Below are 25,328 nucleotides of genomic sequence, written 5' to 3'. Positions count from 1 at the left end.
TATACCAGTCTTAAGTGTCACAAAATCATTATGAAATCATTCAAACATGCTGATTTGCTTGTTTGAATGAAACATTTTTTACTGTTATCAATGTTAAAAACAGTTGTGCGGTTTAATATTTCTGTAGAAACCATCATACATTTCTTTCCAGTATTCTTTGATGTGTAGAAAATTCAAAATAATTCTATTTACAATTTAATTGTTTTTTTGTTTGTTTGTTTTTGCAATTCAAGTGTAACATTTGATCAATTTAATGCATCCTTGCTGAATAAAAATTCAGATTTCTTCCACAAAAAAAAACTTTTTGAATGGCAGTGTATATATCTCAACGATGCCAGAATTCAAATCACGTAATGCTGATTAAATTAGGAATTATACTGAGCAAACGATGCACTGAAATGATTCCACACTCAGACTCCAGTGATAATAAAAAAAAGAGGCAAAAAACTTTATTTTTTTAATATCTAGAGTAGGCTTTTTGTGAGAGGGTAAAAACCATTTGGAGGCGGAGTCAAGGAGACCAGGCTGAGAACAGAGCCTGCGGCTCCCGTGGTTATGCCAGGGCTCCCATGGGGTCCCAGGCCGGGAGGACGATGGGGTCCTTCTGCATGACGTCCAGCACTTCAGGAGGGAGGAAATTCTTATCCACCACCACCTCGTACACATACTCAGAGAACCACTCGTCTGTCATGATCAGATATCCTGCAGGAAGAGGCAGAGATGAGGCACGGACAACAGACAGAGATAAACGGGTAAAATGAGAGATGAGCACAAGAAAGATAGCGGGACGGAGGAGTGGAACACCATTTAATTTGCCGCAGTAGAAGCTCTTATGAGAAACTTCAGCTTAGCTCACTAGGTTTGAACACAGCTCAATCTGCTAATTAAAAGTGTAATTAAGCAATATATGGCGGTATATAAAGTCCAAGTCTGATAGATGTCCGATTTAGCGTCCGCCTCGTGAGACAGGATTTTTCATCACACACTGAAATCCGATTAGGCTTGAGAGTTAAACTTTAACTGCAAACATGTTTAACGCTGCCAAATCTGATGTCAAATAAAATCCTGATCCCATTAGCTCCACACAATCTCCATTGTTCACATGGAGGGAACGAGCCACACCTTGTCTAGATTGCCCGTCTCACCTCTAAAAACTGAAAAGGTTTGATTTTAAAACTAGCAAACACACATTTGAACAATATTTTTAATTCAGGATGTGTTAGGATCTAATCGTGTTCATTAGTGGCTCCCGATAAAGCCAGTTCCTCTCTTAATCGCTTAAATAAAGTACAAAAACTTGACATCAGGAATGTTTTGCCCTGTTAAAAGCAGGAAGTAGATAATGATAAGCTTTATTTCACTCAGCGTTCACTCCAGGGCCATGACTGATTGACTAAGACGAATCAAACCAGGCCATTGAATGCCTAGTGAGACAGAGCAGAACATACTGTGCACAAATGAAGCAGTACAGCTTGGATTTCCATGTTGGACTTCTGTGCATCGCTACCTTTGTTATCAGAGTGTGATTATCAGAGTGTGTACAAATGAGGCATCGTGTTTGGATAAGAACAGACTTTTAATGAGGATGAGAGAAGCCTCAGAGGCAAACGGTTCTGAATCTGAAAAAACTAACTTTTTGCTACAAAACATCACATTTATTTGAGTAGCTAGCAGTCTTTGATTGTGTTTGTAATAAAAATCATGCATTCCTGGGGGGCACAAAGCATCTGAGAGAATATTTACCTCTCCATTCATCACTCCACTTCTACAACCATAAAATCTACCAGCTTCAGGGGCCTCCAGTGAGCCATTGACTGCATTATATATATTCTGTCAAAATCAGTTACACAATTACCCCTCTTTAACCTCTTGTTCGTGCCACAATATGCAAAAATAGGCCAGAATGAGGCAGAAATAATCAATCTTACAAGCCTGAAGCCTGCATTCCTTCAGAACGTTTACGCGCCCCCCCCCCCCTGAATATATTACATTACTGTCTAATCTTCAGGGGAAATAACTGTTATGACCAATTTGAGAGCCCTTAACTCCTTCGACCTCAACAACACATTTTTCTAATTCCCCTCCTCATCTAGTAGCTGTCAAACACTGTTGCTGGAAAACCACAAAAAGTTCTGATTTATGTACAGCTGTTATGTTCTGAATTCATAAACAGCTGTGATTAGATGCGATTCGTCATTTATTAATACACTATGCGCTGTAAAGCTGATATTTTTAAAACATTGGCAGATGTTACAACTAAAATTAGTGTGTTAAAGGTGAAGCGTCTAACTACTGCTCTACTAGTGTGATGTTGGAGTTGCTTACGGTGTTGAATATTAAAATTAGATACTTTTAAATAATATTAAAAAATGTATAACTTTAAATGCTACAAGTGGACTTTTTATTTTGAGATTCTGTTATTTAATTACACAAAACATTCTAACACCAAACCTTTTGAACGTTAGTATATGTGCAACAGAAATAGCAATGCTTGCCTTAGAAACACCACAGAACCACAGCATTTACATATTTTGAGGAAGTCAACATATGAAGGCCATTGTATCTCATTAAATCAACAAAAGAAAAAGTATTTTAACATGGAAAAAAATGACACGCTTCACCTTTAAGGCAAACTTTGAACTTTTTAAATGCGCAGATGACGCAATCTGCAAGGAATCATTTTCTACGAAAAATGAGCAGGCCAAAATACTTTTATAATCTTCTGAGGAATTCAGGTCTATGGAAGCGGAAAGAAAACGGAAATGTGATGTGTGTGCACACACTCTTTCTTTCTCCAGGCAGCCAAAGCTAATTAAACAGCCCCTCGATGTAGCGTCTGTTTTAAATAAGACGGTGGGTATGGACATGAGGTCCAGCTGTGAGCAGGTCTACAGATGTGCCCGGCCCGAATAACACACACAGCATGCTCTAAACCTCTCAATCCAGAGAGGCCCAGCAAAGACCCCATGCTAAATCAAATATCCAACTCCTGGTGTTCTCAGACAAGAGTTAAATTAAGTAATTGAAGAGCGGACTAAGGAGCCCCAAGAGATAATTGAATTATTCAATGTCAAAAGCTAAATATCTCTAAATTAGGAAGCATATATAAGAGGCAGACAGATAGTAACCCCCTCACCTTTATTCCCACGGTCATCTCCCCACGAGTTCTCCACACGCCACTTCTCGTAGCATCCCTCCTTTGCACTCTGTGGATGAGAGACAGAGGTGATTAAAAAGAGAGAGTGAAAGTCCATCCCATACACATGACAATCATAGTGTAGTGGATAGAGATGTGGAATCATAATTGATAGGTTTTAGGTTAACAATGGAGGATATGTAAGCTATTGCCACTGTGACTCTGGGCAAATCACTTACTCCTAGGTGTTACGTGTTATTTATGATAAAAGCACCTATTAAATGACCAAATTACAGGAACAAAATTACACTTTAATAGCATACATCACGGTTCAAATGTTTGGGGTTGGTAAGATATGGGGCACAATCATGCAATGTGGCGCTAGGTGCGACGAAAGTGTTTTTTTGCTAGTTTCAGCCCGACGCAGTTATCATTTTCACAGCCTGCGCCACGTTGTTTAAATAGTAAATGCATTTGCGCCTATTTGTGCGCTCATGAGCGTGCTGGTCTGAAAACGAGGTGTGTTCAGGCACATTGTTGACGAATTGCTATTTTGAGGCAAATGAAATAGACTGCGCCATTGACCAACTAAAACCTGGTCTAAAATCAATGGCGCAGTAGTTTTTTTTTTGTTATTTAAAGAGTGCTTTAGAAATATGCGCCTATAGGCGGGTCCACAACGCGCGTACATTCTGCTTATTACACACACAGGTATGCGCAGCAGCACACGAACATGCCAAATATTAAAAATTAAAGGATTACAATGTAAAAGATTATTACTGTGTAGGCTACATAAATATAAAAATGCCTACATGTCATAATGGATAGTCAATACATTTATCAGAATTAGGCCACCTCTTGCACAAACAGATCGGTTTCCTCTCTGGAGACGCGTTAATTTTTTGCGCTTGCAAATTCCGCCGTGTAAATAGCGAATCCGCCATGTCTCGAGCGCAACTGGCTCTTAAAGGGAATGAGAGATGAGACTCTGATTGGTTTATTGCACGATATGCCCAAAACACACCCAGTAATCATTAAGAGAATAGGGACAACCCTTTTAGACCATGCGCCGCGTGCACCGACCATTTTTCCCATCTAAAGCGCATTTGGACACGCCCTAAGTGCACCTGCGCCTTGCACTTTAAACCATGCACTTAGATGGTTCAAATAGGGCCCTTTATGTTTTTGAAAGGAGCCTCTTTTGCTTGCTTAGCCGCATTTATTTTATCAAAAATCCGTGTTGGGGGTAACGCATTACAAGTAACGCAAGTTATGTAATCAGATTACTTTTTTCAAACAACTATAAAAGTAACATTACTTTTTAATGTACAAGAAAATCTTTGAGTTACTTTTCCAAATAAGTAACCCCAGTTACTTTGTATTCCTATTTATTGATTGACAGCATGGTGGTACTCATGTCAATGGTGGCGGAGACTGACACAAAAGAGAAGAAATTGTTGAATAAAATCGTTATTTTTGTTTTATTTGCAAACAAAGAGTATTCTCGTAGCTTCATTAAATTAAGGTTGAACCACTGATGTCAAATGGACTATTTTACCAGTGTCCTTACTAGGGATGTAACGATTACCGGTTTGATGATAAATCATGATAAAATTCCCCACGGTTAGTACTACCGTTTAATTTTTTAATTATAATAATAATAATAATTTGTTACATTTATATAGCGCTTTACTGGGTACTCAAAGCGCTTTATATGGAAGGGGGAATCTCCTCAACCACCACCAATGTGCAGCATCCACCTGGATGATGCGATGGCAGCCATATTGCGCCAGAACACCCACCACACACCATCTTATTGGTGGAGAAGAGACAGAGTCATGAAGCCAATCAGTGTATGGGGATGATTAGGAGGCCATGATGGTCAGAGGCCAATGGGGAAATTTGGCCATGGGATTTTTAATGACCACAGAGAGTCAGGACCTCGGTTTAACGTCTCATCCGAAGGACGGATTATCATTATCATTTTAATTATTATTAAAACCGTGTTCGATTACCACGATTTGAACATCTCACGATAAATAAATACTGTACAGCATAAACGATTGGATGGCATTTTGTTTTCATCTTCGCTCCATGTAATACCTAAAAGAAGTGTTCTTAATCGCAATACTGCTTTGTTCGCAGAGGTTACTGGAAACAGCTGTATTCAAATTTTCTATAAGCGCCACCTAGTGTCAGAAAGTGGATTTACAGAGACTTAGTTATATTTACATTCAGCTTGTGTGCAGTTTCTGTCTGGCCAAAAACGGACCGAATTTGCATGTCCTGCTGTAAATTTTGACCGGTTGATGAAAAACAAGCTTATGTGGATTCTACACATATAAACAATTCATATAAGTTATCTAGAATTATTTATGGAGCAGATAAAATACATATAATAGTTATTAATCAATTATCATTTTGACTTAATCCTTTTCTTTATTTAAAGGCTGAAATGTGAGGTTTACATTTTTATGAAACCTTTTCAAAGCTTTATTTGAACATTTACATTATTTATTTGAACATTAACTATTAAACTGACAGTCAAGTTGTCATTTAAAATCCGAACATCATTGGTCATGTTATTGTTTTAGTGATAATGCAAACAAAACATTTTATTTGTTGTTTGTTGATTTTTAAATATAAAACTTGGTGAAGTGATTTATGTGTCGGTACTTTTTGAACATCTCCAGCACATTTTAACAAACCGTGATAATACTGATAACCGTGATAATTTTGGTCACTATAATCGTGATGAGACATTTTGATACCGTTATATCCCTAGTCCTTACTATGTTTCTGGGCCTTGAACATGGTAGTTCCGTTGCGGTCTATGCAGGGTCAGAAAGTTATCGTAATTATCGAAAAATATCGTAGATTTCGTAAATATCTTCATTTGTTCCAAAGATGAACAAAGGTCTTACGGGTTTGGAACGACATGAGAGTGAGTAATAAATGACAGAATTTAAATTTTTTAATTTTAATGCATCCTTGCTGAACAGAAGTATTAATTTGGTATACTGAGTATTATTTTCTCTGTATTTCACATTATGTAATGTCTAGCTGCTCTTTAAACCTAAGCTATCTTTTACTTATTAATAAAAAAGGGCAAAGAAGCCCTTTGCTTTATTGCACATGTACACTGGTGCTGCCCGAGAAGAGAATAACAAACTCTGGAAATATATATGGTGACATATGAGGGCAAAATAGTCAGTAATCTCAAAAACCGCTTGCAGGCCGGATGTCTGCAGAGGGAGGACGAATCTTGAGGTCACAATGACTGCAAGTGCCGTTAATTCAGGGTCATGACCTGTGTGATATAGTGGTCTTTAAATAACTAGCTCAAACTATTCAATCCAAGCATGTTCGACAATGATTTTGAGCGTGCTGTTCTGTCAATACCTTGTCAGTAACGGCAGTCAGGATCATGGCATGGGTCATCATAGAATCTCCAAAGATCAGCCTTTCTGCCTTAGACAGGTTTTTCACCGAGATGCCGAACACCAGGTCATGGTTAAACCTACATACAGAGAATCCTTAGTGTCAAAGATACACTCAGAAAAGTCTTACCTTTTAACTGGCAGAAGAGGCAATACTCACACATTCATGTCATTGATGCCCAGTTTGCTGTGGAAATGTTTGCCTACGTCACAGCCGAACCACACCGCCTGATGCCGGAAAGACACTAATTAATATAGACATACATTATCACAACCACTATTTTTGACTATCAACTTAAGTGTCCTATGTTTTTCTCTCTTTTTGTGCTGGTTAAATTGTCAGGACACAACATGTACAACAAGACTTGCAAATTCCAGACAGAATGCAATTTCCTGAAATTGCAAAAAACTATTTACACACAGGCATGTAAACCTCAGAGAGTGACACAAATATGTGAATAGTTTATAATCGTATCATTTAGTGGTGCAAACTTGGTGTAAACAGAGTCATTAAGTTTCATCCTGATAAAATATGTATATGGGAATAGGGATAAGAGACAAAAACATCAGCAGGCTAATCAGTTAGATCTTTTCTTTTTTTAGCTAAAACATTTCTCAGCGGTAATGCTTTGTAGATGAATTTAGAGATGCAAATTATGAGGAAAAACTGCTTCTCTCAATTAATTTCCACAACAGCCATCAAAATGCTGAATTTGTAATGAATTGACCGCCTTCAACAATCACTATCAAACCTCATAGGTCTCTTTTGTCATATGGGAATAATTGTGCAAAAATTATTATAGTCATTTAATCTGTTTATTCCTGGGCTGTGAATCATATACACTACTGTTCAAAAGTTTGGGGTTGGTCAAATTTTTCAATGTTTTTGAAAGAAGTTTCTTGTACTTAAAGTTGCATTTATTTGATACAGTAAAAAGTAAATATTGTAAAATATTATAACTAGTTTAAAATAACCCTTTTCTGTTTAAATGTATTTCAAATTGTAATTTATTTCTGTGATGGCAAGCTGAAATTTCTGCAGCCATTGCTCCAGTCTCATGTCACATGATGAAATATTTACAATTCTTTGATCAACAGCATGTATCTGAAACAGAGATATTTTGTAATATCATGGCACTTTTGATCAATTTAGTGCATCCTTGCTAAATCAAAGTATTTCCAAAAAAAAAAAAACTTTGTATCCCTAAACTTTTGCAAGGATGATCACATGACCCTAAACCAGCCTAATTATAATGGCACCCCTTCAAACCCAACTGATTTCACCTCTCCACCCTTGATGGAATCTGCAGCAGCTTTCTTGAGCAGCTCGATGGGCTGGTTGTTGTAAAGTGTTCTGCGGCCGCCCACCATGTTTCCCAGAAACTCCACACTGTACAGCTTTCCATAGGGGTTTTGTGGCCGAGGGTCGTTAACGAGGCAGATCTGCATTGAGATTACACAACCTGTGAGTGAAGACTACAACAGACTGAAGATGACATGGCCTATGCTGCTCTTACCTTGTCCTGAAGATTATAGAGGGGCTTGACGTGCTTTGTGTAAAACTCCAGAGGAGTTAAAGGACCCATGCGGTGGAAGGTCTTCTCCTTGTCCCGGTATTCCCAACAGATGGTGTCTGGAGGACTGCCCAGACAAACACTGGCCACTCGAAACACCTGAAGACATCAAATAAAAGAGAGAAAACACATGAAATCATATTGCCCCCAAACTTTTGAACAGTAGTGTGCATAGCGGAAACTCTCAAGTGTTTTGGCTCCTAATAAGCATTCAAAATTCAAAAATGGTTGATTGAAGTTTGAACTCTGAAGATGGATGACATATGGATGTCATATCTTAAATAAGACCTGGGAAAACAAAACAAACCACATTAGAGAAAGCTCTGGCTTTGACAGGATGTAGCTGAGATTAGCACTAAGAACACAAACACTGTGTGTGAGGCGCCCAGTGTTTGACTCTGGTACTCTTTATTCTGAACTCAAACTGTTTTTAGTTCACAGAATTTAGCCTTTGTTACTCCAATCCCAGGCATTTCCTGCCCTCTCCCGACCACGGCCTGAGCTTTACATATTGGAAAGCGGATTTCTCATAGCCAAGATTAACTTGACCTTGATAATATGCACTTCTTGGTCAATCTCAAACGCAGGAAGGTAAGAAACTGGACAGATAAGATGTGCATGTCTTTTTTTCTTTTGGCATATGCAAGTAGCCGAATCAACAAAGACGTGCCACACAAACTGAATTTTACAGAGAATTCTGTTTGCCTATATTCACACTATATAAAAGATTTCATTTGTCTGGACTTCACAGAAAAGTCAATAGAAAAGAAAAACACATGAATTATTTATGACTCCTTGAGCTTTTTTTTAAAGGAATAGTTCACTGACTAATGAAAACTTGTTTACTTCACCCCTCATGTTGTTTCAAAAAAGGAGATTTTGCTGAATGTCAAAAGCTGCTTTATTCCAACAAAAGGGGATAGTGCTTTAAACTGTCAAGCTCCAAAAAGGCAAGACATTTGCTCATGAGATGTGAAAAAACATACAAACAAGGACTCTTGTGCAATGCCATGCAAGCTTGCGGGAGATTTTAATAGGAAAAATTGGGAGAATAATTACTTAAATTTGAGATGGTATGAGGAAACATTTTAATTTATTGCAAAAAGTCACTTTTGACAATACTCTAATTTTCCCTATAAACAGAAGCAAAAGGCAAAAGGACAAAAAAACTCTACATACTAAAAAACAAAAACAATATATATACACATACATACATACATACAGACTATATATTGTGTATAAACAAATTGTGGTCTGTTGGTCTAAAAAAAAAAAATAATAATAATAATTTTTAAATTTAAATAAAAATGGACATCGCCATCACAGAACTTTAATAAAAATAAAGAATTTTTGGCCTTTTAACCACACAAAGCTCGCTCATACATCATCGGAAGACTCATAATGACTACTTTTAATGGTGGTTTTTCATCCTATTTGGAGTTTCACAGTATAAATCATCCCCTTTCATTTGCTAAATATCATTTATGTTCCACAGAAGGCTTTGGAAGAACACAAGTCAACATTTGTCAATTTATTGTACTCTTTAGATGAGAGGTTTCAGAAGAGAGCTAGGTTTTCACCAAGTAACCAACTTTCTCTCGCACCCTATTCCAGCCCAATCCCAAAAAGAAAACTATTAAGCATTAAAGTTTGTTTTCTCTATCCAGTCTTCCCAGAGGGAGAGTAAATACCGGTGGCGCCTGGCCCTCTTTCCTCCCTGTTGACCCTGCGTTGGACCCAGATGCTCCAATCGCACAAACAGCCTCTGCGTCGCACGCTCTGACATCCTCTCTCCTCCTTGGCAGGTTAGATAAACTCACAGGACTGCCTAAACAACATGGGTGCCTGTTTTACTTTTTTTTGGCCTGTTGAAAAGTGCCACTTGCACAAAACAATGGCCGAGGTTCACTGACGTCAGTACGGAGTCAGCGAGTCAATATTGAAACACCTGTCTGAGGCTGGGTGGCCACAGGGCAGCAGGAAGAGCCGGGAGGCTCACAGGCCAGGAAGATGAGCATGCCACAGCACAATGTAAATCTTTTGCTTAAGCAAAACACAATGTCTCGTCCAAAAGCACTAAATCTCATCTCCTCAGGCTGTTTCATTATGCCTTGGCTTTGGATAATTCAGGATCTGTGAGTAGGAGCAACTTAATGAGAGCAAGGTGTATGGATGCAATGTTTAAATTACTCTAAAATTAAACTTGTATGTATGGAATAAGCAACACACATTTGATGAGAAAGGTGCAGGAAACCCTCATATGTCCTAAGTAGATTGTCAAAAGCATTTGTGACATGTTACAGGAAAACGTTTTAGTTTATTCCAAAGGGTCAGAGCTGTGGCGTTGTGGTAGTCTTGAGCCATGGTGCTTACACAGGCGTTTTGAGATCAAACATGGCTTAAGACAATTCCGTGTCATTGTTCCTATAAATAGCAGCAGTAAAAAAGCAAAAAAACAAAACAAACACACAAACTAAAAACTAAATGAATAAAACAAAAAACAATAAAATTAAATAAAAACCTTGAAAAAAATAAATAAAAAGAAAAAATTAACCCCCCATAGAACTAAATGAAATTACAAAGAACAACAAAAAAAGACAAAATAAACCACAATAAAAAGCAAAAACAAAAAAAAGCAGATCAACTAAAAACTAAACACAAAAACCAGCAAAACAAAATGAAATAAAACCTCACAACCCTAAAACCAAAAAAGAAAATTAAACAAAATAAAAACTCGTACAGAACTAAACAAAAACAAATTACAAAGAAATGCACAAATCAAAAGCAATAAACTAAAACAAAATAATTCAATAAAAATTAAATATTTTTTTGTTAAAAACAATAAATGAAACACCCCACAGAACTATATATAAATTTCAAAAGAAAAAAAAGTGACAAAAATTAATTAATAAGAAAAAATAATAAATAAAATGACCCCCCCCCCAAAAAAAGTGTTTAAAAAATTACACAAATTGAAGAAAACAAAAAACTAAATTCAATTTAAAAAATAAAATTAACTAAAATGAATGACGCAACAAAAAAAGTTTAGGTCACTCATAGTCAGACCGATCCAATGCCACATGCATCACGTCTCGTTCTAGTGGGTTGAGATACTGGCTTATTTGGGATCACAAGCACCTGCTCCTGGGTGTGGCCACAAGGTGCTCCAGATATAAATATGGCAAATAGGCCTAGGTGTTTGTTGACAAGGAAAGCAACACTCTGGCTGGCTGACGTCAAAGTAATCCATCTGCAAGCAATCAGCCATGCAAATGGCTGGATGTATGAAGATGCAACATGGCACATTTCCAGCTGCCTGTGGGTAGGTACGTGTAACTGTTTACAAGATCTTAATCGTAAACGTTGCTTTTCTATATGGCTGCCAGACTCCGGTACAGATACCACAGTGCTGATTCTATCATTTTTGTTTGTATGTTTGTTTGCATCTGCTTCTAAAGCACAGCTTTGCAAGGAAGTAAACAGAATTGGGCTTTTTGCTTTTGTTACATGGCAGAAATGACACAACGCAAGCCAAAATATAATTTAGAGCATAATCGTATGACCTTAGAGACTGACATTAGAGGCTGTGAACAGCTGACAAATACATTTGATTGATTAACTTTGTGCAAACATGAAACACATTTGGTCCTTTCAGACAAACAAAGTTCAACAAGGGAATTGCAGAATGTCTTCGCAGAGAATTATCCACAACCGCAACACAGTGACGAAACAGACCTCAACCAAAAAAAACAACAATACTGCACATTACTTTATAATACATACAGTCTTCTAGCATATGCAAACAAACACAAAGATATGTGACCCTGGACCACAAAACCAATCATAAGGGTCAATTTTTCGAAATTGAGATTTATACAACATCTGAAAGCTGAATAATTAGGCTTTCCATTGATATATGGTTTAAGATACAACTATTTGAAAATCTGGAATCTGAGGGTGCAAAAAAATCAAAATATTGAGAAAATCGTCTTTTAAGCTGTCCAAATTAAGTCCTTAGCAATGCATATTACTAATCAAATTGTCTCCTCGCTGGTGTGTGGTGGGCGTTCTGGCGCAATATGGCTGCCGTCGCATCATCCAGGTGGATGCTGCACATTGGTGGTGGAGGAGGAGTTTCCCCCTTCTATGTAAAGCGCTTGGAGTGCCCAGAAAAGCGCTATATAAAATGTAACAAATTATTATAAATTAAGTTTTGATATTTATGGTAGGAAACTTACAAAATATCTTCATGGAACATTATCTTTACTTAATTTCCTAATGCTTTTTAGCATAAAAGAAAAATCGATCATTTTGACCCATACAATGTATTTTTGGCTATTGCTACAAATATACCTGTGCTACTTAAGACTGGTTTCATGGTCCAGGGTCACATATGACAGATGAACAGAATGTTTATAAAATACAATCATGATGAATTGATTCTGTGATAAAAGCCGTTATATAAGCAAATTTCCTCATACATACATACATATATAAAATAAAAAAATTATACATATGCATGCCATAGAGTATAGTTTTTTTTTTTTTTTTAAAGGAAGCATTTTGAGTACCACATGAAGCTTCACAAGAAGAAGTGGTTTAGCAACTTTAAAGCATGTCCTGCAGCACACAGGTCTGTCAGATACAGTCCTGTGATTGTAGAGTGGGGTGTGCTCAAAATATCGATTCTTAGATACATACCGATATAATAAAAAAAGATACAGTATCGATATTCTAGCCCTTAGTATCGATACTCCGCCCAGCGGCGCCCGCGAGTTTAAAAAAACTCATGGAAAATGTTAAAGCAAGGTGTAGCATTTAAGTGATTTCATAGTGAAATATGTTATGGCAGTACATGGTGTCACAAAAGAATTATAAGAAGATTTAATAAGAAGTTAATAATAATAAGAAGAAGATTTTGTGCTTGTGTGAGCTCAGACTGTACCCTTGGAAAGTTAAATGTTGACTTGTGGTAATTTCCAGATTAATACAATTTGTGTACAATTAATCAGAGCACTTAAAGTTGCAAATATTTAAGCAAAATGCACTTTGTTATAATGCACTTTTGTCTTCAATAAATTGAAGAAAAATGCAGAGTTCTGTTTGTTGAGTAAATGTGTTCAGCATTAACTAATTGGCTCTGGCCCATGTATTTTTATTGAATCGTATCGAATCGTGTCACATTGTATCAAATCGTATTGAGACAGCTCTGTATCGAGGTATGTATCGAATCGTGACCTGTGTATCGAGGTATGTATCGTATCGCCAGGTTCTCCAAGGTATACAGCCCTAAGTGAGACACTATCCAGTCCAGCAGTGTCAACACATCGGTAACTCCAGTTAAACAAGGCCACCTTTGATCTACTTGTGCGATTATGAATGGAAACAACAGATAAAAAAAACAAGATTCAAACTGATTTTGAACCTCATGCAAATTCTGACTTGACTTATTTTGTCTGAGCTGGACTAGCATTCAGTCTCAATTACGTAAATATGACTTTCCTGCATATGATCTCATCCACCGTAACCCACATGTAAACCCATTTTGATACAAACAAAAACAACGTCTCCCCGTGTCCCTATTAAATAAACAAACCCACGTCCCAACAACTCCCCTGCCAGTGAAGTGCTACACCTCCACCAGGTGGACAAACAAACACCCCACGAAAACAGGAAAGAGGACAGAGGAGAATATGTATCACAATGAGATAAACAGGGAAGCAAATCATACTCAGGCATATGCTTATCCTGGGAGAGAAACGCAGAGAATGAGCTTAGAGATATTAACTTGGACGTGTGCGCTGTGCCTCGCCCTCGTCCCTCCGCAGATGGTGGAGGTATAGTAATAATGCCAGCGAGATTGCCTTTGCCACTCACTGACAAGCACCGGGCGATAACAATCATGTTTGTGGAACATTCTGTCATCAAGTCCTGCAGGCGCTTGCTCATTCTCTCCGTCTAGCTCACTCTCTTTCCTCTGCTCACACGCAGAAAAATGCGTGCAAACATATAAAAGATACGTTAAAATACACATACGCAGGTATTCACATAACCAGGGCACGCTTTGTATGTGTTCATTTTGGTTCACAGTTGGGTGACAATGTTATTGCTCCGCTCAAATGGGGTTTAATTATTGATGTCTATGTTTTGTCAGATCGAGCACTTACGATATTTACAATATGTCAGTACTTACGTCATTGCATCACTTACAGTCTGACATACAGACAGGTCCTGAGACTATTTAAAATTTAATAGAGTATTGTTTATTCTTTAGAATATATAATAATTGTATAATAAATTTGCGTACCTACAATCAAATTGCTCTTTTTTTTTTTTTTAATATTTCAAATTCCGTTAACGGATTTTTGGACCCCACTAAATGTGTATTTAAGAAGCAAGTTGTTTTTTTTTACTTTTTTTTTTTTTGTATATTTCATTATACACCTTACATGTGAAATGTTACACTGGTTATATGCTGATCTTTGTGAAAAAATGACCTTTGCCTTTTATGAACTGAATTATGAAACCGATCGTACTGCCCGTCTGTTTGTTGATTCTGGAAATGTCTTAAAGCTTTTATGTTTCCTAAAGCTGATATGTTGGGGGTGTTTTCAGAGCTGGCAACTGCCGATAAGGAGCAAACAGTTGCAAATCTCATAATTAAAAAAGTAAGCTTGACAGTCTCTTATCCACAATTTTACAGTTCTCTCTGCTTATGTGAAATATGCAAGAGTTTGCCTCCAAGCCTGTGAAAGATAACCTTGCAATATTGTCTGGCAACCTCTAGTGGTGGTTTCATAATCAGTCAAACGACGCCCTCAACAGGGCTATAAGAACAGCACTATTCTGTTACCATTCTAATATAAATAGTTTGTTGAAAAGTAGTCTTTTTTTTTTTTATTCATCATGTCATTCCAAACTGTTATCTTTTTATGTAGAAGAAAAGAATCCAATGTCTAATACAAAATAATTTTTACTTTCAAATCAATATGTTGCCAAGATCTTTAATTTAATTGATGTGCATATGCGAATACAGGGATGGAACGACATGAGGTAGAGTTTTTTTTTTTTTTTTTTTTTTTTCTTTCAGGCTGAACTATACACCATTGTCATAAAACAGAGGGCAGGTCTGCTCCAATAAACAAACTCACCTCCTCAATCATGGTGTCTATAGTGTCAGAGAGCTCCGATTTAGTGGCTTCACTGGCCACCATGTTCCTCAGCCTTAGACAATACTCCCTCAACTGCAACACAAAAAAAACCAAAAACAAACAAATGCAAATTACAAATCACAAAAATAATTACACTGAAAAATTGGATAATGCAAAATGTCTAATTATATAAAATGTTATAACATCTTAAACTTTCTCACTTTTTTTTTCGTAATATAAGCCTTTTAATCGAGTAAATGGCTTTAAAAGGCCATATAAATTTAAAATATAAAAGTATTAACTAAAAATAAACTAAAATTAAAAATTGTTTTGGGTCATTTAAATTAAGCAGACAAACTGGCAACAAACTGAAATAAGTTTAAGTACCAAAATGACTAAAACAGAAATAAAAATAAATTTAAAGCTAAACAGACATAAAAAAAAAAAACTAATAAAACTGGCAAAACCACATAAGTTACTTAAAGCTTAAATTAAAATAAATATAAAAATAAAAGCTATTTCAAAATATTGATAAATATTATGAAAGTAAAGAAATTCTAAAATAACACTGGTTACTTTGAATCTTTTTATCTTTTATTTGTTTTAGCTCTTCATTAAATGTCATGCGGGCCGAAACTCCCATCTTCCTCATTTATCTAAAAGACAAGGGAAGTGACCTTAGTGACTTTATCCTCTGCTCATCTGATGACTCAGAGTGTTTCTGTGATGGAGCCACCAGCTCATACGCAGCCACTAAATCCCCGTTCGGTAAATGTCAACATAAAAGCTTGAGGGGATACACAGCGCTGCAGACAGAGTTGCTTTCAAGGGTTGAGCGTAACTCACCTTGTGATTGAGGATATCATTCATTCTACGGGAGGCCTCAGAGCTGTGAGACTCGGGGAAGCACTTCTTAGGGATGACGCCGTATTTTTCTGAAAAACACAGGGTTTTAAATGCAACTTGAATGTGAAGTACAAAGGTTTTAATTTCAATTCATACATTTAAACCATTTTTGGTGAAAAGATGCCAATTCACATTTTAATTGACAAATGCTTCCACTGAACAAAATGCGAGTTTAGTTCAATGCAACAGAGCTAAACTGACCAATAAGGTTAACCAGCATATCCCACTGCCCGCCATCATTGGTAGGATTTGATAGCAGGAACTGAACCAATCTGCCATCTACTGACTCCTTCCGCTGGGCTGTCTCCACACAGGCATGCAGAAAGTAATAGCATCTCTCCACCTGAGACAAAAACAGAAATACAGATGATGAAGGGGCAGAGGGTGGACACAGTGGTCCACAAACATTCAGGGAACACAATACATCTCACACAAAAAGAGGATTTACTGCACTTTTACCACTAACACAATGAGAGCAAACTACAGACCGCAAAAACAACACAGCAGAATTACAACCTGAGAGACTGGTGCAAATAAATGCAGTCGATTCTTAGATTAAACGGTAAAGAGTATGTCGTATTTGAAAACGCAGACCAGGAGGAGTGGTAACTTACTTTGTCCCAGAAAAAAAGATATGACTGACTGAATTCAAATTCTTCAATGTTAAACTTCTTCATGAATGGAAGACGCATGACGTTGAGGCATGAGAAGATCCAACATCTCCCTGATGGAAAAAAACAAGCACAGACCGTGAGGTCGGTTCAAACCTGACAAGGAAGTACTTAAACAGGATTTTCTTTTTTTTTTTTTACTTTAAAAAGGTTCCTATTTTAAACCATTTGGACCCTTTTCATATTATGATGTACTTATGTATGCATTAATTCACCTAGCAATTAAAAAAAATATATATATATATTAAAAAGATACACTATCATTCAAAAGTTGAAGTTAAAATGTTTTTGAAACGCGTTCACCAAGTCTCTTATACTAAAAGCCTGCATTTATTTAATCAGAAATATTGTAAAAACAGTAATATTGTGAAATATTATTACAATGTACACTTACTGTTTTGAATTTTAATATATTTTAAAAAGTAATTTCTTCTTGTGATGACAAAGCTGACAGCAGCCATTACTCCAGTCTTCAGTGTCACCTGATCCTTCAGAAATCATTCTAATAGGCGGATTTGCTGCTCCAAAAACTTTTCTTATTATTATCAACGTTCAAAACCGTTCTGCCACTTAATATTTTGGGGGATTTCCAAAAATAAAAGATGTGATTTTCCAGGATTCTTTGATGAATGGAAAGTTCCTGACCCCCAGACGTTTCAACTGTAGTGTGTGTATAATCCTACAGTACATCATCCAGGCATTCAATAATATACATACATCTCTACATATTGAAATAATATTGTATTTGCTAAGCACATATTATTCACGTGTACTTGTTCAAAACCCAGTACTAATGAAATGCATATGTGAAGTGGTGCACCAAGTAATTTTTGTCGTTTTGCTGATTCTTTAGAAAACATTCAGCACTAGTCTTGGACTTCATTGTGCAAAGACACAAGTTTTCATTTACTCCTATTTAACTGTAAGCTTTTTCTAGATCATTAATACGACTGACACTTTCATCTCATGTGGGCCTAGATTATTTTACCGAACACCTGTCAGATGCACCATTCACCTGCAAAACTTTACTTCTCAATTTTCCCTCCCAGTGTAGGTACCTGAGTTTTTCTGGTTGGTGACAGGCTTGCCCTCTGTGGGAACACTGTGCTGGAAGACGTGTACTGTGTCCTGGACCGTCTGCCGGTGCAGACAAACCTCTAACGGATCAATGCAAGTCGAGACGTTCTGGGAGAGCAGATATCGTGGCTCCGAGCGGAAGCGCTTGATAAAAGCTGATGCTTTCTCCTGACTCAGGCCTGGGCAACAAACAAGGACACAAACACAAAACAAGGGCTCTCAATTTACAGACCAGGATGGACAGTGAGTGTGATGCTGTGCCTTTAAACCTTCATAGATATATTGCATAATCATGAATGTTGGGAGTATGATTTTTCTATTCATGTGACACACAAGAGTTTGATAGAATGAGATGTCATTGTCAGATTCTGCCTGAAATGATTGACAGCCAGACTTCAGTTTGACTACTTTGATTGTTTGTAGTTTACCGGTGTTTAGCTTCGCTTTCACATAAGAAACCTTTCCGTTTCCAATAATTACACGTAAGCACTCGTTTTAACCCATTCAAAGCGTCACTCCAGTGATTTAACTCGAGCATACACGATCAAGAGTTAAAAGTAGATCTCACACCTTTGCTTAGTCACTTTCAGCTGTAGTAGGAAACAGCTCGGGCTAGTTAGCCACACAATGCTAACTTACTCCATTCATATCAACATTTGTGAAGCTCTGAGCCCTCAACCCACACCTACGAGCTGCGAGAGACCATATTTACACATACGCACCAGTGTCCATGTTTGCAGGTAAGGAGAGAGGTGTAGGAGTCTGATTTGTAGGTCTTTGTTTATTTCATTCGCCGACAGCCAGTCAGTTCGTGCGGAATTCCGGAAACCGGAAACTCGGTGAAATCTCGTGTCTTTCTGTCGAGGTTGCCATATCTGAAGAAAACCCTCCTATCTGGAGCTTCAGAGGGGGATTATAAATATCATGGTCCTCTAGGTTATTTTTCACGAATACGGTAAGAAGCATGACCGGAAGCGCTTAAACGACTAAATACAATGTAAGTGTCCTTTTTAACAATTGTAAGTGATATTTTATTTTTTCTTTAATAACAAACAGGCATTATTGTAAAACATACCCATAAAAAAAGTCTAAGCCGCTGCAGTGAAAAATAAACGTCAAAAATAATTATTTACAAATAAGAAAATTATGTCTGTATAAAATAAAAATTCAGCATGGAGGAGGTTCTTAAGTTGATTATCACCTTTAGGTTGTCAAACTGAATTTAATATGATCTGTTTTATTATAATAATGTTACATAGGCTACTTTTTTTTTTGTTGCGGTTTTTAAGCAATAAATGTTTAATTTCAATGGAAACAACACTAGGTATGTTAACAGGGTAGGAAATTTAGTCTTAATTTGGTCACTCAGTTTGGGACCAAATTTTCAGTTTGCAGTATTTCATAAACTTGATAAAAAAATAAATAAATAAAATGTGTTGCACATTTATTCATTTGAGACACTTTATCCAAAGTGATTTACAAATGTTTCATGGTATATGCTTTTTCAGTGTGTTTCCTACACTAGAGATACTGATGTATCATTGTTAATTAGTCTTGTTATTTTGTTTGTCCTTATATATTTCATTGTGTTAGGCCTTGTTTTTCTTTGGGGAGTCATTTCTTTTCAATTTTGTTGTTAATGGTCTTACTTTCTGGATTATTGTCTTGCCTTGTTTAATAAAATAAGCTTTAACAAAATCCAAAATTTAACAAACTTTAACAAAATCTTTCCTCTCCGAGACTCTAATTTGTAACATTATGGTCATTATGTTGTTATGCTGCCATTGTACTTTTTTGTTTGTGCCATGAGAAATGTTAGTATTTTTTCAATTGTTATGACTAGTCCTAGTTTCTTTGGTGATGGTTTTGCCCAATAAACATGTCAACTTGAAGGAGATTGTTAACCTTAATAAGGTGTCAGTTGTCAACTATAGGTACAGATCTAATCTATTTTTAGTTGATGGGTTTGCCCAACAAAATTTCAGACTTTGTCCTGAAAGTGTAATTCTTAACTTTGGATATTGTGTGGAAACTGTAGTGTGTGCCACTTAAAGGAACTCAACTGTTTAACTCTTGGGGAGTTGGAAAATAAGCCTATTTCCAAAACAAAGTGGAGTGTTCCTTTAAGTCTGACATATAATCCATTTTATTTCAGTAAAGTACCGGAAATAAGGTTGAAGTCCATTCCGATGTAACATTAACAACATAATATCTGCTATAGATTCTTATGTAAATCATTAAACCAAGCTGTTTATACAAACTAGGACTGACTGTCTTTAAGATGAACCACAGACAGCAATGATAGAACAGAAAATAATAAAACATCAAATTATTCATAAAGAAAAGAAATGTCGTCTTGCATTTTATTTCCAGATGTTTCTTAATGCATGTAAATGTTTTAATAAAAGTTGAACTAAAATTGAATAATGAGCCCCTGAACTAGGGATCAATGTCAAAAGTTGAAGTGAGTATCTTGTCTGGTCAGCAGCAGCTTTAAATACTACAGACTAGTGCATCTCATCTCATCCTCATGGACTGCCCCAGATTTGCCAGTTCTTGCTGTGACATGTTTCCAAAGGCGGAACTTAGTCTTCCCCTGGCCAAGGGTCAGAAATTAATGGGGGCTAGGGGCAAAAATGTCACCGAAATGGCCCTGCACAATTAAACTAAATCTATTACGACTGTCACGAATAAAGTTAAAATAAAAAGTCGACTATGGCATTAAATTTAGATCTGCTTATGCTGCATCAGATTTCTTTTTACACGTTTTTACAGCTTTCAGCATCATAACCAATCACACATGATTCTGTTGAGTTTATGAATGCAATGGCCAATCAGAAGCTTTCAGACGAATCATCGCTGAAACGCCGGAGTTAAGTTTAGTTCACTGACTGAATTCTGCTCTCTCGCGAATTCTCTCATCATAAACAAGCTGCAGATCTAGTATACATAAGTAGTTTACACAGCTTCATTAATTATAACGGAGGTTATTGAGAGTGCCAAAACTCATGCTAGACTTAAGTGAGTGATATAATGTTCTTTGAAAATATAAACGCTCTTTGCTCGCTTTCTAGACATAATGTAGGCCTATACTCCCTGTCTGAATAACTATGGAATTGAAACCGTAATAATTAGTAACTTACAAGGTTTTATTAAATTGTGATCACATTAAATAAAAAATAAAAAAGGTGCACGAACATTAGTCTTTCCCTGGAGTTGGTTCGCCCTCCACCTATGGATGTTTCCCTACTGTTCCACCAAGACATTTGCAAGTTCTTGAACACATCTGGGGATGTGACACGTGGTTACAGGTGGTTCACCAAAGCAAGGATGATCAGCTGTCCTTCCTGTCTACCTGTAAAACTGTTAAGGCATCTTACATTACGGACATTACAGTTATAACTGACCTTTATTGCCGCCTATAAACCGTAACGGTTCCTTGAGACATAACTTTTTATAGTTCACTGAACAAGCATAAACAATATTGTTTAAACCCACTCCAATAAATCTGATCGGTAAACTATCTAGATTTTGGATACTCTTATCTTTAACAGACAAGCAATTCCCGCACACTATCGCAACTTGCAAAAAAAGTAATATTTATTAACACAACGTTTCGGTCACACGACCTTCATCAGGAGTATACAAATGTTCAAATTCATCTCTTTTAGATAGGATACTCTATCTTTAAAATAGCCTACAGTATCCTGGTAAAGGGACTTTTTTTGTTATTGCTGAATATGCATGTAAAATTTCCACATTACAATCGAAATTAACTAGCTTTATTATCATAAAAGAAGGGAATGAAGAAATAAACAAACGCACACACACACACACACACACACACACACAAACAAAAACACGATGTTGTGAGACTGCTGCCCTCTGGTGGCTGTAAGTCACGTGAAAGATTCAAACTGAAAGGTTTTGGCACAAGAGGACAGTAACCTTGCGTAACCTCCACAGCTGCAGTTCCTTGAGTGAATACAACGTTTATTAATAGCTTTATTATTAATTCCAAGAACACTTTTTTTTTATAGTGCGCACGCTGTTTATGCTTACTGATATAACAATAACTATAGTTTATATTTTAACAGTGCAGTTGTGTTGTAGTTCATAAGGAGGCATCAAAATATGAAGAGCTTTGAGGACTGAATAACAATATTTATATAAAAACAATTCTTAGATGTGTATTTAAAGTTATTGTGTTTGTCATCTCAGCAGCCTTTTTTTTTATTTTTATTTTTTTTATCTGGTAATCTGGTAACACCAGACAAAGAAATAGCTCTTCCCAGTCTCTTTGACTGCTTCCATAATTCACCCACAAGATGGAGACTCTTGTTTATGTCTTTTGTTTCTTATGGTTGATATCGGTATTGCTGTTCTGATGTTTTAATGCTAGGAACTGGGGAAAGATCCATCTCGCATATCAAAATGCTGTGTATGCATGATAACTGAAATGTGAATGATTTGTAAAGCCATGTTATAGAATGAAAATGAATTTAAAGAACATTTAATTTAATGTCCAACAATGAAGAGACATGGTTTGAAATTCACCCAATCTGGCAAACAAATAATTAGATTTTTTATTATTCTAGCTAAGGCAGATATTAGCAATAGTTAGGGAGTAACTCAGTATCCTCATTGGATTTATTAGTAGTTGTTTATTTGTAAAAACAACTTGATAATGATTCCAAAAAGGCAGTTTGTGCCAGATGAATTATCAAATACCCTTGTCTCCTTTTAAACCTGCATAGTGCCATGTTGTTGCTCATAAATAAATGTGGAATTCAATGCCAGATGTTGCCCAGTCCGGCCAATTCTTAAGGTTTTTCTGTGTTAGTTGCAGAAACAATAGTGTGGGTGCTCTTATGGAGAAGGGGGCAGATGGAGTCCCCTCTTCAAACAATGTGTGTAGAGTGGGGGAGGGTGTTATGCATTGAAAGTCATCCTTGACGAGATATCACCCTTTCACCAGTGTGACAGAGGGGGGAAAACTGCACGGGCTCATAAACCCATATTGCAGGAATGGAGAGCTTTAGCCACCGCCATCTGTCCGAAATTAACATTTGCGTGCAATGAGTTGCTGGCAAACAAAACCTGATTTTTGTTTTGCTACAAGCGTTCATGGTATGTAAATATGGACTAATGAAGTCTATTATTTTTTGTCAGATTGGGTGCATATATATGGTGCATTTTTTTCTACACGGAAAATGAATACAAAAATTAAATATGAAAAAAAAAAGTAATATATGTAAATAGTTTATTTAATGTTATATATTACATAATAAATTCTGAAAATATTTTTTTTTTTTGGCAAGAATGAGTATAGAATGAACTAAATATTTGCATTTTATCCACAGCATCTAACTGTATCGATTAAATGTTACACAGATAAACACCAGATAAAAATATATATGTATTATATGTGAACATGCTAAATAATTGCTAAAACCTGACTATTTCCCCAATCCCACACTATCAGGCCTGTATTTGATTGCGGATCCATGGAAGCGCACTCCATTTTTAAGCAATAGCATCATGTATCATAATTCTCACATTACTGAAGTTTTGTGGTCTAAATAAAATAATCACCCATTTTATTTAATGAGTAATGAGCTTTTCTAGAATGCGACTGGTGGAATAAACAAAGCAACTGACTTTGATTGTTTCACATTGATTGCATTTCATGGATGGCCAGACTCAAAAGAAAACAAGTGTTTTATAGCCATTTATTTTGCTAAATTTTCCCCCAGTAAATAAGAGCCTAATGTCTCAGTATCAGTTTGCCACATACCTCCACTCAAACTGAGCATAGGCCTATGTATTTCGGATGACACTGGCGCGCTGCTGAGTTTTTCCACAGAAATGTGAAATTGCGTGAGGTGGCTCTTTGTGTGCATGCAGTAGACGGTGCAGCATCACCTTGATGTGAATCTGGAATAAGAGAAGTGCTCGCCTCTGGCCCTGTGTTGACACAGGAGGAGTGTGAGTGTGTGACAAGAGGATACAGAGATCCTTACTGGGCACTGAGGACACTGTAGAGTAAAAAATGTTTTCACTATACAACATCTTTGCATTCATCCATTTAATATGCATTTATATTCAATATAAAAGTATTTTTAAAGTGAGTTTTTATTTGTAATTTAAATACGTTTTTAAGTTCAAATACTGCATTAATCATCAACATTATCATCATCGTAAATTAAATAGTTAAATGTAATATTACTACTACTTATAATAAAAGTAAAATTACTAGGGCTGCAGAATGATTGATCACGATTAATCGCATTCAAAATAAAAGTTTTTGTTTACATAGCCTACTACATGTGTGTGTGTGTACTGTGTATATTTATGTAAATACACACACATATATATAAAAAAAAATATATATATATATATACTTGTATATAATTTGTATTATATATAAATATTTTATGTATAAATTTAATATTTTTTCCTTAATACAAACGTGTGTGTATTTATAAATACATAACAAATATACACAGTAAACACAAATGTAAACAAACTTTTATTTTGAATGCAATTAATCGCGATTAATTATTTTTGTAGCCCTAAAAATTACATAAATTTTATTACTTATGTAATTGTTTGTATTTAATTTACTTATTATTATTATTGTATTATTAGTATTACTAATAAATACAATTATAAAATACATAATAATAATAAAATTACACTAAAATTATTATTGATTAATTTGTCTTTTATTAATATTATTGCATTAATAATAATAATAACAATAATAAATTAAATAGTTAAACGTAATACTACTACTACTACTACTAATAAAAATAAAATTACTAATAAATGTTGTTTAATTTTTGTATGTAATTGTAATTGTATTTATGTGATTGTGATGATTATTATCATTATTAATTAATAATAAAATGGCATAAAAATTTAAATAAATAAAGCACTACTACTATTACTACTACTACTAAATAAAATGACAAATTATATAATAATAATAATAATAAAGTAACAGTAGTGTTATTGTTTAATTTGCCATGTTTAATATTAATATTATTGCATTAACAATTTATTAAATAATTAAATGTAATACTACTACTACTACTAATAAAATATAAGTTAATTAGTATTATTGTTTAATTTTGTATGCAATTTTAATTGTATTTATATTATTAAGTAATAAATTGTAAGTCGCTTTGGATAAAAGCGTCTGCCAAATGACTAAATGTAAATGTAATAGTAATAGTAAAATGGCATAAAAATGAAAATAATAAATAAATAAATGTACTACTACTTTGATTAATAAATAAATAAAAGGACAAAAATTTATATTACAAAAATAATAAATAAAAGTACAGATCACATAACAATAAAAACCA

The 25,328-nt window shown here is 35.7% G+C and overlaps 1 protein-coding gene across 1 annotated transcript; it reads right to left on the bottom strand.

The window, feature by feature from the left end:
• Positions 1 to 159: 159 nt before the first annotated feature.
• LOC306853939 (bleomycin hydrolase-like) lies at positions 160 to 18,912 on the bottom strand. Its single transcript, XM_079391654.1, has 12 exons — positions 18,678 to 18,912; positions 17,937 to 18,134; positions 16,822 to 16,931; positions 16,409 to 16,550; positions 16,148 to 16,236; positions 15,302 to 15,394; positions 8,094 to 8,249; positions 7,861 to 8,019; positions 6,737 to 6,804; positions 6,539 to 6,656; positions 3,137 to 3,206; positions 160 to 702 (listed from the first exon to the last, which is right to left on the bottom strand). The coding sequence occupies exons 1-12, from the start codon at positions 18,685 to 18,687 to the stop codon at positions 554 to 556; spliced, it is 1,362 nt and encodes a 453-aa protein (XP_079247780.1). The 5' UTR covers positions 18,688 to 18,912; the 3' UTR covers positions 160 to 553.
• Positions 18,913 to 25,328: the final 6,416 nt, after the last annotated feature.

The sequence above is a fragment of the Barbus barbus genome (assembly GCF_936440315.1).
Source record: "Barbus barbus genome assembly, chromosome: 34".
NCBI classification, from domain to species: Eukaryota; Metazoa; Chordata; class Actinopteri; order Cypriniformes; family Cyprinidae; genus Barbus; species Barbus barbus.
The sequence above is the reverse complement of the archived record's forward strand: the minus strand, read 5'-3'. Positions and strand labels throughout refer to the sequence as shown.

Coding starts and splice junctions, on each gene's coding strand:
- LOC306853939 (XM_079391654.1), bottom strand. Junction 15,395..16,147: donor ATGATATCCTCAATCACAAG/GTGAGTTACGCT, acceptor TTTGTGTTGCAG/TTGAGGGAGTATTGTCTAAG. Junction 703..3,136: donor AGATGACCGTGGGAATAAAG/GTGAGGGGGTTA, acceptor CTCTTCCTGCAG/GATATCTGATCATGACAGAC.